The sequence below is a fragment of the Bufo bufo genome, chromosome 9 (genome assembly GCF_905171765.1).
Source record: "Bufo bufo chromosome 9, aBufBuf1.1, whole genome shotgun sequence".
In the NCBI taxonomy this organism is placed as follows: Eukaryota; Metazoa; Chordata; class Amphibia; order Anura; family Bufonidae; genus Bufo; species Bufo bufo.
Window position 1 is genome coordinate 6,163,308 of NC_053397.1, and position 17,824 is coordinate 6,181,131.

The 17,824-nt window shown below is 46.2% G+C and overlaps 1 protein-coding gene across 3 annotated transcripts in view; it reads left to right on the forward strand.

Annotated features, from left to right (window-relative positions):
- LOC120979167 overlaps positions 1-17,824 on the forward strand; it is a 33,818-nt gene extending 15,994 nt beyond the window's left edge. For all 3 annotated transcript variants that reach the window (XM_040407730.1, XM_040407731.1, XM_040407732.1), the window contains 8 exons: positions 2,822-2,863; positions 2,942-3,200; positions 4,546-4,700; positions 5,567-5,614; positions 6,422-6,707; positions 7,069-7,232; positions 16,859-16,903; positions 17,113-17,824. In XM_040407730.1, the coding sequence (XP_040263664.1) occupies positions 2,822-2,863; positions 2,942-3,200; positions 4,546-4,700; positions 5,567-5,614; positions 6,422-6,707; positions 7,069-7,232; positions 16,859-16,903; positions 17,113-17,711 (1,598 nt within the window). In that variant the 3' untranslated portion in view covers positions 17,712-17,824. The remainder of the gene's footprint in view (positions 1-2,821; positions 2,864-2,941; positions 3,201-4,545; positions 4,701-5,566; positions 5,615-6,421; positions 6,708-7,068; positions 7,233-16,858; positions 16,904-17,112) is intronic.

Here is a 17,824-nt window from a genome sequence, read left to right on the forward strand (position 1 = left end):
AGAATTCGTCTAAACCCTTTTTAAACCCGTCCACTGTTCCTGCTGTGACCACGTCCTGAGGACGTCCATTCCACAGATTCACTGTTCTTACAGTAAAGGAGTTTTGACGCTCCTGGAGACTGAACTTTTTCCTCTCCAGTCGGAGGCAGCGCCCCCTTGTCTTCTGAGGGCATTTTACATGGAACAGTTTTTCACCGTATTCTTTGTATGGCCCATTTATATATTTGTACAGGTTAATCATGTCCCTTCTTAGACGTCTCTTCTCAAGACTAAATACATTAAGTTCTTCAAATCTTCCCACATAACTCAGACCCTCCAGGCCCCTCATCAGTTTAGTCGCTCTCCTCTGTACTCTCTCCAGCTCCAGGGCATCCTTTCTATGGACTGGTGCCCAGAACTGAACTGCATATTCCAGATGAGGCCGCACCAACGCTTTGTAAAGTGGTAATATTACATCCCTGCCCCGCGAGTCCATGCCTCGTTTAATGCATGACAATATCCTGGTGGCCTTAGAAGCAGCTGATTGACATTGTGCTGTTATTTAATCTACCATCTACAAGGAGACCCAAATCCTTCTCTATAAGTGACTCTCCCAGTGTTACATCCCCTAGGACATATGAAGCACGGAGATTATTACTACCAAGATGCAGAACTTTACATTTGTCCACATTGAACCTCATTTGCCAAGTTGATGCCCAATCACTCAGAGTGTCCCGGTCAGTTTGTAGCTTATGGACATCTTCCATAGACCGTACAGTATTACACAGCTTAGTGTCATCTGCAAAAATACAAACAGTACTACTACTCCCATCTTCTATATCATTAATAAATTAAATAATAAAGGGCCCAGCACTGAACCTTGGGGTCACAACTTATAACCTGGGACCATTCTGAACAGGAATCATTGACCACAACCCTCTGGACACGGTCCTTCATCCAGTTTTCAATCCAATTACAAACTATACTTTCCAAGCCTATAGGTCTATAATTACCTGTGAAGGACCTTGATCCTTTTTTGAGTATGGGCACCACGTTTACCTTGCGCCAATCACTTAGCACTGTACCAGTCCCTAGAGAATCTTAAAAAATTATAAACAGGGGCACAGCAATGACTGAACCAAGCTCTTTATTTAGCGGACCTACCTGCTCAGACCTAGGATTTTTAGCATTTATATATTTAAAGAATTTTTTGGGATTTGATTTGCTCTCTTTTGCTACCTGCTGTTTGTTTTGTATTTTTGCAAATTTTATCTCCTTTTTACAAATTTTATTAAGCCCTTTGTAATCTTCAAAAGCTCCAGCTGACCCCTCAGATTTTTTTTTTTAAATGCCTTCTTTTTGTCTTTTATTGCCCTTTTTACAGTAAGCCATGGGGGGTTTAATTTTAGCCATTTATACTTGTTACCTAAAGGAATAAATTTTTTAGTGCTATTACTCAATGTGGATTTAAAGCTCTCCCATTTATCCTCAGTATTATTATGTCACAGTAGCTGCTCCCAGTCTATGCCCTGAAATGCTGCCCTCAACCCGGGGAATTTAGCCTTTTTGAAATTTAGTGTCTTTGCTCTGCCTGACAGAGTTTGCTTCTTATAGTTTAGGGGGAATATAATTATATTGTGGTCACTATTACCCAGTGTTTCTCGAACAGTAACATTACCAACAAGCTCTGCATCATTAGAAATTACTAGATCCAACAGAGCATCGCCCCAAACTGGCCCATAAAGTGGTCCTGCAGCAAGTTGAGGAATCTTCTCCCCTTTGCGGTTGAGGCAGAACCATGACCCCAGTGAATGTCTGGGAAGGTAAAATCTCCCATTATGACCACTGTACCGCCTGTGCAGCCGCTCTATTTGGTTAGAAAGTTGTGTTTCTATCTCCTCTGTGATGTTAGGGGATCTATAGATTACACCAAGTATTATTTTTTCAGTGTTTACATCCCTTTAAACTTCCACCCATAAGGTTTCCACATCCTCACATCCGCACCCACCATTGCCTCTTTCACACTTGTCTTCAGATCCCTCCTCACATACAGGCACAGACGCCACCACCTTTTCTATTGACCCTGTCTTTCCTAAATAGTGTAAAACCCTCAATATTAACAGCCCCGTCATGTGAAGAGTCCAACCATGTCTCAGCCCCACCAACTGCATCTATGTGTTCTTCTAGTTCCAAAGCCTCCAGCTCCCCCATTTCTCTAGCTGGACTTCTGGCATTTGTGAAAATACATTTTAAATTACTATTACCTGTAAAGTGAATATCCAGGATTTTTGGTTACCTTGGTTGATGTTTGTATGTAACAGGTTCTTGTTACCAGCAGTTCTATTTTTCATCGGTGTATAGTTCTACCCAGTCTTCTCCCTACTTTCCTCACTAACCCCAGCCCCCACTAAAACCCCACTGTCCCCTTCTATATCCCACTCCCTATCTACACTACCTACCCCCTTATTAGTATGACCCCCCACCCTCCCACCAGATCAAGTTTAAAAGCTCCTCCAGCCGTCTAACCATTCTTTCCACCAGGGCAGTTGCATCCTCCCCATTAAGAGCCCGTCCCTACTGTAGAGCCTGTAACCGACCGCGAAGTCGGCCCAGTTCTCCATGAACCCAAACCCTTCCTTCCTGAACCAGCTTCTGAGCCACTTATTTAACTCTCTAAGCCTATGATCTCTATTGATATATTGTTAAATTTGTTATCTCTACTGATATCTGATATATTGTAACATTTATGATCTCTATAAATATATTCTATTATTTATTATCTCTATAGATATATTGTAACATTTGGTTTCTCTGTATTTTGACTTTGTTTCCATTTCCACAGTTGCTACTGAGCTGAGAAATATTCTGAAACACTCGAATGCTGGTAAGGGTCTCTGCAACCGATGCTTGTGATTTTAAGACGTTCGACTTCTCCAGGTAATGCATCTCCCTTGTTCATTAGCACCTAATGTGGCGATGCATTTACCTACAAAGCAGTCCAGCACAGATGGCGGAGAGTCACATGCTGCTAATGATGGAAACCTGAAGAAATGCTCTAAGACCGCAGTGGAGAAGACACCATGGTGGACCTTAGAGCTGCCCTCAGATCATAAAGTCTTCTCCATCGCAGTGACGAGCCAGAACGACTCCAGTGCTCAAGACCTTCATGAAGCAGAGATTCACATAGGATCTTCTGCGACTGGCTGGAAGAAGAACCCAATGTATGCTTCATATTCTGTACATGTATGGTATATATAGGGGTCAATGCCTGAAAACATGGGACTTATGAATCATATTGTGGTAGGTAGTCCTTAGATCTGAGCAGCAGTTCCTTACGTGTGTGTGTGTCCTCCCTCACATTTTCCAGTCCATATATAGGACACAATAGGGCGATCGTCACCACATTTGGAGATCTCAATGTTGGGGTATGCTTAATAGCAAATAACTTAATTTCCATTTAAGTTTCCAACTGCATGACATGCAGCCTTACCTGGCACATGTGGTGGCAGGGGCATTCAAGATGGGACCATGTTTGAGAAACCTTGTACTCATGTGTTGAACCAAAATGGAGAAATGAAGCTTGCCAGCCGCACATCCACGCACGTTACCCCTCCTCAGGGAAAGCATGCTTGCTTCCTCGCAGATTCCTGATTTCGGTAATAATCAGGCAGAGTGTTCCTAAATTACCCTGCCCAATCATAGACAGAACTGTATGGTAGTTCAGAGCCTGGAAAGTAACCACAGGACCCCAGGTACACAGCATTAACCCTTCCACTACTCTCTACCAGGAATCTTGACTTTAATCATTTGATTGCCATAGTTCTCTAGGGTTTCTTACCTTAACTCCTACAACACATTAGACCAACAGGAATTTTACAATTAACCTCCTTACTGCCCTAGACCACTGGGTATATTGACATTAACCACTTCACAGCACTAGACCACCAGGAATGCAGAATTACTCTCATCTCTGCCATAGACCACCAAGAATACAGACCTTAACCCCTTTACTACCCTAGACCATCAGGGAGCCTTACATTAATCCTCCAACTGTCTTACACCGCCAGAGAAACGTATATTATCCCTTGATTGTCCTAGACAAACAGTTACACTAACATTAACCCCTTCAGCACCCAGCTTACCAGAGATTCTGAGATTAACCCCTTCACTACTCTAGACCATCAAGGATTCTTACATTAACCTCTTTGCTGTCCAAGACCACCAGAGATGTTGAAGTTAGCCCTCTGACTGTCCTAGATCACTGGGGAAACTTATATTGCCCTCTTCAGTGCTCTTGATCACCAGGAATATTGAGATTAACCCTTTAACTGAGTAGAACATCTACTGCTTTACCTGGATGCTATGTGGCCCTGTATATCTGCCTTCTGTAGAGTTAATTATTAGAGTGATGTACGTTAATAATATTTGATGTGGCTCTCTATTGCCCATCTGTATTGCCTGAGTGCCACGTCCCAAACGGCGCACTCTCAAAGTCTTAGAAGGAACATTGCAGTGCAGAACGTCTTCTATCATGGCTCTCTATGGTTTTCATATCTTATCTCATAGATGTGGCAAGATGTCGACTATTGGTCCTGGAGAGACGTTTTCATTCAACTGTGATGGGTTAGTGGGCCGATTTGTGACCATCGTTATCCCAGATAAGGAGGCATCCCTCAGCTTGTGTGAAGTCCAAGTTTTTGCCCTCTCGGTGGATATTCCAAGTAAGTTCCTAATGTAGTCACTTAATATAATTGGCATCCTATTACTTTATAGTCCACACATGGGCATGTCGGCTGAAAATCCTGGAGAACTTCTCATATAGGAAAAGCTGCAAAAAGGGAATTAAACACCTGGTGCAGTGTTGTCTGTATAGAGTGTGGGATGGGAGATATTAGGTGCTCACCTTTGGTGGTTGTGCTAGCAATAAGGACAACCCTAGTGTAGGAAAATAAACATAAGATCTGCTGCCTAACCCTCTGGACAAAGATTCACATGAACAAGAAGCGGTAAGTAGGGACTTGACTGATGCTGGTACTGAGAGGTCTTCAAACAAAGTTAATCTAAGATAGAAGCTTTATTGGGACTACGCCTTTTGGGACTGGTGAAGACACTGGTTCAGTGCCGAAACATCTAGTCTTAATAAAGCTTCTATCTTGGATGAACTTTGTTTGAGGACCTGCCAGCACCAGCGGTCGGTCAAGTCCCTACTTACCTCTTCCAGTCATCCATCCGCTCATCTTATAATCATATAATGGAAACCGTCTATGAAAGACACAGGTATTTAAGTTTACACCGCCGGATGCTGAATGTCTCTTTTCTCCTATGTACCTTGTGCTGTCTTCTGTACTCCTGGACTGTGCCCAAATATCAGGACTCAGTGCCCAAAGTCTATGGACACCAAAGTCTCAGTGAAAACCAAAACTATGCGCCCCCTGCAGGTGGACAAGATGAGGAATGATCCATTCTGAGGAGCTCGTGTGGTTTGTCTAGGGCAGGAGTTGGCGACCTTTCGATCGATCCCAGGCAGTGGACCTCACTCTGTTGCATCCTTTACTGGAATGATGTGAACACAGATTTTCTGTTTCAGGTGGAGACTGGAATACAGATCTTGAATCTCAGAAGAGTCATCATGGAGGTAATGTAATTTATTCTGTATCCATATGTGCACTGCAGAGGGAAAGCTTTACTTACCGCTGGCACCGCCATCTCTAACGCCTTGTCTATAATTATAGCATGGCATCAAATGTGTCGGCCTCTTTGTAAGATAATTGTGTGCAGCCTTACCTTCTTTTTCTAGGAAAGCTCAGTGTCCAACATGTCCACCATTACAGCTTCTACAGATCTGTGCAGTACAGGCTTCAGGGACGTGTCCTCCACAACCAGTGGTCTCTGGTGTAGTGGACCCCATTTAAATTAAGTTCCCTGCATAGTTGGGTGGTTGAGTACCGCGGTGCAAGGAAAGACTGTAGAGGGACCACAACTCTGAATCAGCACGGTGGCCCCTTCATTCTCAGTATCAGTAGGGGTCCTAGAGTGGGAATCCATCTTTGGCCTTCCTTGTGTGGGTTTAGTGGCACAAACTTTCCAATATTTTTATCTCCAAACTTCGGGCATTCAAACCTCACCCCTATGACTATCCAGGAACACCTCCAGAACATCTGCTAAAGCCTCCAGAAAGCCTACTCTTGGGGTGGAGTTTACATAAGCCCCTCCCTTTTTGTGGCCCGCTTCATGGGATTGTCTCAGCAAAAATGGAGGTACTGGCGGCCATTTTGAAAGACACCTAAAAGATAGTATGGTTAAGAGATGACCAAGGAGAATATTTAACAAAGCACTTTGTATAGGAGTGATTCAATCAAAATGTGCAGGAAAACGGTGGCACACATCAGATATTCCTATATAATTCTGATACATTGTGTCATGTGTTTACTTCCTTTTCTAGTAAAAAACCTGGCTCCTCAAGGCATTCCATCCCAGTCGTCTTATTACGGCAAACGATCTGAAATAAGAGCATCCATCGACGGCTCCCTGTCCAGCAATTACATGGCGGGTGAATGCACGCACACCAGAAAGGAGCTGAGACCCTGGTGGAATTTAGACCTTAAGTCCAGTTATCGTATATCATCCGTCGCAATCACCAATCGGAGGGACTGTTGCCAGGAAAGGATCAACGGGGCTGAGATTCGTATTGGGAATTCAGCTGAGAATGGTGGAATTGGGAACCCCAGGTAAGACTGGTTAAGGGCTTGTCATCCAATGTCAGATCAGAAAAGCTCCGGGGTGGATGCCGATCGCAAGAACAGGGAAGCCTAGTGGAGAAGAGGCCATGATAAAGTCAAGGTGACCCATGGAAACAGTCAAGATCACTGACTCCATATACAGTGGAGAGCAGTCATTTATGTGCAGCCAGTCCTCCAGTAGGAAGATCCTATCAATCATTTATCCACTAGTCTTTCATGGGAATACTCCATGGTCCACATCCCATCTTATATGCACCAGTGTTAGAGTTTGACTTCTCCCGTCCCTCCAGTGTATGGAGCCCCGTTAGACGAGCCGGAGGCAGTGTTGAACAATCGCCATTTCTTTCAGGTGCGGGTTCGTGTTCCGAATGAATTATGGAGAGACATTGTCTTTTGACTGCAAAGGGATGGAGGGGAGATACGTGACCGTCGTAATACCAGACCAAAAACAGTACCTGACATTGTGTGAGGTTCAAGTCTTTGGTGAACCTGCTGAAATAGCTCAAGAACAAGGTCAGTAAAGTACAATACACAGTCCTGGGCATCGCTGGGGGCACATAACCCAGGCGCTGGGTACCAGGATGAGAACCCACAGTCCGTCCTGATCTTTAGATACTAACCTAGGTCAGCAAAATAGATCTCTGCCCCGGATGAAGGGAAAATCTATGTATTGACTCTGTATATACTGTAGTATGCAATGGAGGCAAGTGGAAGGTCACAAGCTAACAGTAACATAGTAGGACTAGGAGCAGCACAGAGTATTTCAGGATGTAGGCATACTGGTGCTATAGGGGCAGTGACCCATTCATAAAAATGCTCGATGTGACGGGGCAGTGTAAGATACAGAAGAAGGGTCACTTCAGCAGCACAGAGGAGATCAGGTTTATAATATTGTGGTATCAGACTTAAAGGGTTTCTATCACTTCGTTTCACATATTTAGCTGTCAGACACTAGCGATCCGCTAGTGTCTGCTCTACCAAACCATCCTAATATAATAGGTTTTGGGGCAGCCGTTTTGCTAAAAAAGAACTTGTAACTATATGCTAATGAGCCTCTAGGTGCTATGGGGGCGTCATTAGCACCTAGAGGCTCGGTCTACCTTCACAAACTGCCGCCGCCCAGCGCGTCCCTCCAGCCCGCCCATCTCCTCCGGAATGGGATCCTCCCTGTGAACGTATGTATTCGGCGCATGCGCAGTGAATGTCTGACCGCTTCCCTGCTCAGACATCTCCACTGCGCCTGTTCCTCGGAGCACTATGACGTCATCGGCGCAGGCGCAGTGGAGATGTCTGAGCAGGGAAGCGGTCAGACATTCACTGCGCATGCGCGGAATACATACGTTCACAGGGAGGATCCCATTCCGGAGGAGATGGGCGGGCTGGAGGGACGCGCTGGGCGGCGGCAGTTTGTTAAGGTAGACCGAGCCTCTAGGTGCTAATGACGCCCCCATAGCACCTAGAGGCTCATTAGCATATAGTTACAAGTTCTTTTTTTTAGCAAAACGGCTGCCCAAAAACCTATTATATTAGGATGGTTTGGTAGAGCAGACACTAGCGGATCGCTAGTGTCTGACACCTAAATATGTGATATGAAGTGATAGAAACCCTTTAAAGGCTATGGACACCTTTCTACTGATTTATTTCATTGCTGCAGAATTAAACATCTAATTATTCTTCAGTGATAATTTTCTACCATGTTGCTTCTACAGAGTGTGTCCTTAACCTCGCGGCTGGATCTGTAGAATTGGACATAAATCATTTAGAGCGCTGCTACTGTTTGCGGCATCTGTCTCTTCTCTCCCTTCTCCAAGTGTTAGATACAGCAGCCGGGAGGGGGAGGAGGATGCACACAACAAATCCAGAATTGTTAGAGAGATGAGATTATCCAAGGAGGCAGATCATACTGTGAACTGTAGACAGGCAGGAAGGCACATGCAAGTCAGTTATCAGAGAAGAATGGGACATCCTGGACACACAGACCCAGCATGTATTACTGGGAGGGACACACAGACCCAGCATGTATTACTGGGGGGGACACACAGACCCAGCATGTATTACTGGGAAGGACACACAGACCCAGCATGTATTACTGGGGGGGACACACAGACCCAGCATGTATTACTGGGGGGGACACACAGACCCAGCATGTATTACTGGGGGGGACACACAGATCCAGCATATATTACTGGGAGGGACACACAAATCCAGCATGTATTACTGGGAGGGACACACAGATCCAGCATGTATTACTGGGAGGGACACACAGATCCAGAATGTATTACTGGGAGGGACACACAGACCCAGCATGTATTACTGGGAGGGACACACAGATCCAGCATGTATTACTGGGAGGGACACACAGATTCAGCATGTATTACTGGGAGGGACACACAGATCCATGTATTACTGGGAAGGACACACAGATCCAGCATGTATTACTGGGAGGGACACACAGATTCAGCATGTATTACTGGGAGGGACACACAGATCCAGCATCTATTACTGGGAGGGACACACAGATTCAGCATGTATTACTGGGAGGGACACACAGATCCAGCATGTATTACTGGGAGGACACACAGATCCAGCATGTATTACTGGGAGGGACACACAGATCCAGCATGTATTACTGTGAGGAACACACAGATCCAGCATGTATTACTGGGAGGGACACACAGATCCAGCATGTATTACTGGGAGGGACACACAGATCCAGCATGTATTACTGGGAAGGACACACAGACCCAGCATGTATTACTGGGAGGGACACACAGATCCAGCATGTATTACTGGGAGGGACACACAGATTCAGCATGTATTACTGGGAGGGACACACAGATCCATGTATTACTGGGAAGGACACACAGACCCAGCATGTATTACTGGGAAGGACACACAGATCCAGCATGCATTACTGGGAGGGACACACAGATTCAGCATGTATTACTGGGAGGGACACACAGATTCAGCATGTATTACTGGGAGGGACACACAGACCCAGCATGTATTACTGGGAGGGACACACAGATCCAGCATGTATTACTGGGAGGGACACACAGATTCAGCATGTATCACTCGGAGGACACACAGATCCAGCATGTATTACTGGGAGGACACACAGATCCAGCATGTATTACTGGGAGGGACACACAGATCCAGCATGTATTACTGGGAGGGACACACAGATCCAGCATGTATTACTGGAAGGACACACAGATCCAGCATGTATTACTGGGAGGACACACAGATCCAGCATGTATTACTGGGAGGGACACACAGATCCAGCATGTATTACTGGGAGGAACACACAGATCCAGCATGTATTACTGGGAAGGACACACAGATCCAGCATGTATTACTGGGAGGACACACAGATCCAGCATGTATTACTGGGAGGGACACACAGATCCAGCATGTATTACTGGGAGGAACACACAGATCCAGCATGTATTACTGGGAAGGACACACAGATCCAGCATGTATTACTGGGAGGGACACACAGACCCAGCATGTATTACTGGGAGGACACACAGATTCAGCATGTATTACTGGGAGGGACACACAGATCCAGCATCTATTACTCCGAGGGACACACAGACCCAGCCTGTATTACTGGGAAGGACACACAGATCCAGCATGTATTACTGGGAGGACACACAGATTCAGCATGTATCACTGGGAGGACACACAGATCCAGCATGTATTACTGGGAGGACACACAGATCCAGCATGTATTACTGGGAGGGACACACAGATCCAGCATGTATTACTGGGAGGAACACACAGATCCAGCATGTATTACTGGGAAGGACACACAGATCCAGCATGTATTACTGGGAGGAACACACAGATCCAGCATCTATTACTGGGAGGGACACACAGATCCAGCATGTATTACTGGGAGGGACACACAGATCCAGCATGTATTACTGGGAGGACACACAGATCCAGCATGTATTACTGGGAGGGACACACAGATCCAGCATGTATTACTGGGAGGGACACACAGACCCAGCATGTATTACTGGGAGGACACACAGATTCAGCATGTATTACTGGGAGGGACACACAGATCCAGCATCTATTACTCCGAGGGACACACAGACCCAGCCTGTATTACTGGGAAGGACACACAGATCCAGCATGTATTACTGGGAGGACACACAGATTCAGCATGTATCACTGGGAGGACACACAGATCCAGCATGTATTACTGGGAGGACACACAGATCCAGCATGTATTACTGGGAGGGACACACAGATCCAGCATGTATTACTGGGAGGAACACACAGATCCAGCATGTATTACTGGGAAGGACACACAGATCCAGCATGTATTACTGGGAGGAACACACAGATCCAGCATCTATTACTGGGAGGGACACACAGATCCAGCATGTATTACTGGGAGGGACACACAGATCCAGCATGTGTTACTGGGAGGACACACAGATCCAGCATGTATTACTGGGAGGGACACACAGATCCAGCATGTATTACTGGGAGGAACACACAGATCCAGCATGTATTACTGGGAAGGACACACAGATCCAGCATGTATTACTGGGAGGGACACACAGATTCAGCATGTATTACTGGGAGGGACACACAGATCCAGCATGTATTACTGGAAGGACACACAGATCCAGCATGTATTACTGGGAGGGACACACAGATCCAGCATGTATTACTGGGAGGGACACACAGATCCAGCATGTATTACTGGGAGGACACACAGATCCAGCATGTATTACTGGGAGGGACACACAGATCCAGCATGTATTACTGGGAGGAACACACAGATCCAGCATGTATTACTGGGAGGACACACAGATCCAGCATGTAGTACTGGGAGGGACACACAGATCCAGCATGTATTACTGGGAGGGACACACAGATCCAGCATCGATTACTGGGAGGACACACAGATCCAGCATGTATTACTGGGAGGACACACAGATTCAGCATGTATTACTGGGAGGGACACACAGATTCAGCATGTATTACTGGGAGGGACACACAGACCCAGCATGTATTACTGGGAGGGACACACAGATCCAGCATGTATTACTGGGAGGGACACACAGATTCAGCATGTATCACTCGGAGGACACACAGATCCAGCATGTATTACTGGGAGGACACACAGATCCAGCATGTATTACTGGGAGGGACACACAGATCCAGCATGTATTACTGGGAGGGACACACAGATCCAGCATGTATTACTGGAAGGACACACAGATCCAGCATGTATTACTGGGAGGACACACAGATCCAGCATGTATTACTGGGAGGGACACACAGATCCAGCATGTATTACTGGGAGGAACACACAGATCCAGCATGTATTACTGGGAAGGACACACAGATCCAGCATGTATTACTGGGAGGACACTTAGATCCAGCATGTATTACTGGGAGGGACACACAGATCCAGCATGTATTACTGGGAGGAACACACAGATCCAGCATGTATTACTGGGAGGACACTTAGATCCAGCATGTATTACTGGGAGGGACACACAGATCCAGCATGTATTACTGGGAGGACACACAGATCCAGCATGTATTACTGGGAGGGACACACAGATCCAGCATGTATTACTGGGAGGAACACACAGATCCAGCATGTATTACTGGGAAGGACACACAGATCCAGCATGTATTACTGGGAGGACACTTAGATCCAGCATGTATTACTGGGAGGGACACACAGATCCAGCATGTATTACTGGGAGGAACACACAGATCCAGCATGTATTACTGGGAAGGACACACAGATCCAGCATGTATTACTGGGAGGACACACAGATTCAGCATGTATTACTGGGAGGGACACACAGATCCAGCATCTATTACTCCGAGGGACACACAGACCCAGCCTGTATTACTGGGAAGGACACACAGATCCAGCATGTATTACTGGGAGGACACACAGATTCAGCATGTATCACTGGGAGGACACACAGATCCAGCATGTATTACTGGGAGGACACACAGATCCAGCATGTATTACTGGGAGGGACACACAGATCCAGCATGTATTACTGGGAGGAACACACAGATCCAGCATGTATTACTGGGAAGGACACACAGATCCAGCATGTATTACTGGGAGGAACACACAGATCCAGCATCTATTACTGGGAGGGACACACAGATCCAGCATGTATTACTGGGAGGGACACACAGATCCAGCATGTATTACTGGGAGGAACACACAGATCCAGCATGTATTACTGGGAGGACACACAGATCCAGCATGTAGTACTGGGAGGGACACACAGATCCAGCATGTATTACTGGGAGGGACACACAGATCCAGCATGTATTACTGGGAGGACACACAGATCCAGCATGTATTACTGGGAGGGACACACAGATCCAGCATCTATTACTGGGAGGGACACACAGATCCAGCATCTATTACTGGGAGGGACACACAGATCCAGCATGTATTACTGGGGAGACACGCAGATCCAGCATCTATTACTGGGAGAGACACACAGATCCAGCATCTATTACTGGGAGGGACACACAGATCCAGCATGTATTACTGGGAGGGACACACAGATCCAGCATGTATTACTGGAAGGACACACAGATCCAGCATGTATTACTGGGAGGACACACAGATCCAGCATGTATTACTGGGAGGGACACACAGATCCAGCATGTATTACTGGGAGGAACACACAGATCCAGCATGTATTACTGGGAAGGACACACAGATCCAGCATGTATTACTGGGAGGACACTTAGATCCAGCATGTATTACTGGGAGGGACACACAGATTCAGCATGTATTACTGGGAGGAACACACAGATCCAGCATGTATTACTGGGAAGGACACACAGATCCAGCATGTATTACTGGGAGGGACACACAGACCCAGCATGTATTACTGGGAGGACACACAGATTCAGCATGTATTACTGGGAGGGACACACAGATCCAGCATCTATTACTCCGAGGGACACACAGACCCAGCCTGTATTACTGGGAAGGACACACAGATCCAGCATGTATTACTGGGAGGACACACAGATTCAGCATGTATCACTGGGAAGACACACAGATCCAGCATGTATTACTGGGAGGACACACAGATCCAGCATGTATTACTGGGAGGGACACACAGATCCAGCATGTATTACTGGGAGGAACACACAGATCCAGCATGTATTACTGGGAAGGACACACAGATCCAGCATGTATTACTGGGAGGAACACACAGATCCAGCATCTATTACTGGGAGGGACACACAGATCCAGCATGTATTACTGGGAGGGACACACAGATCCAGCATGTATTACTGGGAGGAACACACAGATCCAGCATGTATTACTGGGAGGACACACAGATCCAGCATGTAGTACTGGGAGGGACACACAGATCCAGCATGTATTACTGGGAGGGACACACAGATCCAGCATGTATTACTGGGAGGACACACAGATCCAGCATGTATTACTGGGAGGGACACACAGATCCAGCATGTATTACTGGGAGGGACACACAGATCCAGCATCTATTACTGGGAGGGACACACAGATCCAGCATGTATTACTGGGGAGACACGCAGATCCAGCATCTATTACTGGGAGAGACACACAGATCCAGCATCTATTACTGGGAGGGACACACAGATCCAGCATCTATTACTGGGAAGACACACAGATCCAGCATCTATTACTGGGAGAGACACACAGATCCAGCATGTATTACTGGGAGGGACACACAGATCCAGCATGTATTACTGGGAGGACACACAGATCCAGCATGTATTACTGGGAGGGACACACAGATCCAGCATGTATTACTGGGAGGAACACACAGATCCAGCATGTATTACTGGGAAGGACACACAGATCCAGCATGTATTACTGGGAGGGACACACAGATTCAGCATGTATTACTGGGAGGGACACACAGATTCAGCATCTATTACTGGGGGGGACACACAGATCCAGCATCTATTACTGGGAGGGACACACAGATCCAGCATGTATTACTGGAAGGACACACAGATCCAGCATGTATTACTGGGAGGGACACACAGATCCAGCATGTATTACTGGGAGGGACACACAGATCCAGCATGTATTACTGGGAGGACACACAGATCCAGCATGTATTACTGGGAGGGACACACAGATCCAGCATGTATTACTGGGAGGAACACACAGATCCAGCATGTATTACTGGGAGGACACACAGATCCAGCATGTAGTACTGGGAGGGACACACAGATCCAGCATGTATTACTGGGAGGGACACACAGATCCAGCATGTATTACTGGGAGGACACACAGATCCAGCATGTATTACTGGGAGGGACACACAGATCCAGCATCTATTACTGGGAGGGACACACAGATCCAGCATCTATTACTAGGAGGGACACACAGATCCAGCATGTATTACTGGGGAGACACGCAGATCCAGCATCTATTACTGGGAGAGACACACAGATCCAGCATCTATTACTGGGAGGGACACACAGATCCAGCATCTATTACTGGGAAGACACACAGATCCAGCATCTATTACTGGGAGAGACACACAGATCCAGCATCTATTACTGGGAAGGACACACAGATCCAGCATCTATTACTGGGAGGGACACACAGATCCAGCATCTATTACTGGGAGGACACACAGATCCAGCATGTACTACTGGGAGAGACACACAGATCCAGCATCTATTACTGGGAGGGACACACAGATCCAGCATCTATTACTGGGAGGACACACAGATCCAGCATCTATTACTGGGAAGACACGCAGATCCAGCATCTATTACTGGGAGAGACACACAGATCCAGCATCTATTACTGGGAGGGACACACAGATCCAGCATCTATTACTGGGAAGACACACAGATCCAGCATCTATTACTGGGAGAGACACACAGATCCAGCATGTATTACTGGGAGGGACACACAGATCCAGCATCTATTACTGGGAAGACACACAGAACCAGCATCTATTACTGGGAGAGACACACAGATCCAGCATCTATTACTGGGAAGGACACACAGATCCAGCATCTATTACTGGGAGGGACACACAGATCCAGCATCTATTACTGGGAGGACACACAGATCCAGCATGTACTACTGGGAGAGACACACAGATCCAGCATCTATTACTGGGAGGGACACACAGATCCAGCATCTATTACTGGGAGGACACACAGATCCAGCATCTATTACTGGGAAGACACGCAGATCCAGCATCTATTACTGGGAGAGACACACAGATCCAGCATCTATTACTGGGAGGGACACACAGATCCAGCATCTATTACTGGGAAGACACACAGATCCAGCATCTATTACTGGGAGGACACACAGATCCAGCATCTATTACTGGGAAGACACGCAGATCCAGCATCTATTACTGGGAGGGACACACAGATCCAGCATGTATTACTGGGAGGGACACACAGATCCAGCATGTATTACTGGGAAGGACACACAGATCCAGCATGTATTACTGGGAGAGACACACAGATCCAGCATGTATCATCCATGTGAGAGAAGTAGGAGCTGGTTGTAAACTGAATACAAGTGTGTCTAGAGATGAATGAAGGAATGAAGATTGTCTCACATTCCTATTCTTCTTGGAACATATAATCCAGTCTGAACAGAATGGAGCGCTACAGTTGGTCATGAAAGCCCCCCCCCCCCCCTTACCTAGACCTTCCTCCCTGTCTTCCCGCTTTTACCTTTTGAATTAGGTTACAGCAATAAGACTAATTGCCTAATTGTAACTGCAGTTATTGTTCACTTTTGATACGTCTCTAGATTTTGCCCACTTGGAAAGCTTCTTTAACTGAACATGCATTGCAGTAGCACAAAGGTTTACCAGTCCTGTAAAGACTGACCGTCATTAGCTTACGGACCGTTGTACTTTCCACTACTATCTCTATGTTTGTGACCTGTATCGCTTACGTTGTTGTTATATATTGAAAATGATAATATAAAGAATTTTGAAAAGAAAAGGAATGAAGATTGCAGCTTGAAACTTATTGCAATGTAACCACTAATATATGGAAAACAATTGCTCTCATGACAACGACGTCTTTAGCCTTTAAATGTATAACTGATCATTTCCTAATTCTTACAGGTAAAGTGGCAGTAATTGAAAATGAAAACCTTCCTGCGGTGATCGGTAAGTATCACAAGTATGAGACTGCTGGAAATACAGTCAGAGGATGTTACTGAGCTCCTCTGGCTGGAAATACAGTCCGAGGATGTCACTGAGCTCCTCTGGCTGGAAATACAGTTTGAGGATGTCACTGAGCTCCTCTGGCTGGAAATAAGTCTACTCCAACTGCACACAGAGCGTCCCGAGTGATTCCACTGTTCTGCCCTTTTCAGGTCTTGAAGGCAGATATTTGCTTTTCCCAGAGGAGAGTGTTACAGATTACGTCCTGCTGACCCCGAATCAGCCGATGAGCTTGACCTCCTTTACCCTCTGCATGAAGCTGGCTTTAAATGTCTCAGAGAACAGGGAGACCATCTTGTTTTCCTATCGTACCTTATATTATGATGAGCTAAATCTCTGGCAGGAAAGTAATGGGAACGTAGGGTTTTACATGAGTGGGGAGGGACTAATGTTCCCCAAACTGGATCATAGCAAGGAATGGAACCATCTTTGTCTGACTTGGGAGTCCCGGAGAGGTCGATGTGAATTGTGGATCAACGGCAGAAGATCCGGGAACAAACTCTACCGAAGGAGACACACCGTGCGTGCAGGCGGCATCGCAATTCTGGGTCAAGATCAAGATGAACTCGGCAATGGCTTCGATAAATCTCAGAGCTACATCGGAAAGATTAAAGATCTGAACATGTGGAACAAAGTGCTCTCAATAAAGTCCCTCCGAAAAGTATTTAATGGCAATGAAACCCCAAAGGGCGAGGTTTTTGATTGGAGCAACTTGTCCTACTCCACAAAGGGGAATGTAAAAGTCATTTAACAGATCAGTCCTGGCGGGGACATGATGAAGAAGGCGAGGCGATCAGTGGTGGAGATTTCATTATTCTGGTGGTTTATGTAGAAGTCACACAATAAAATCATCAATAAATTCTG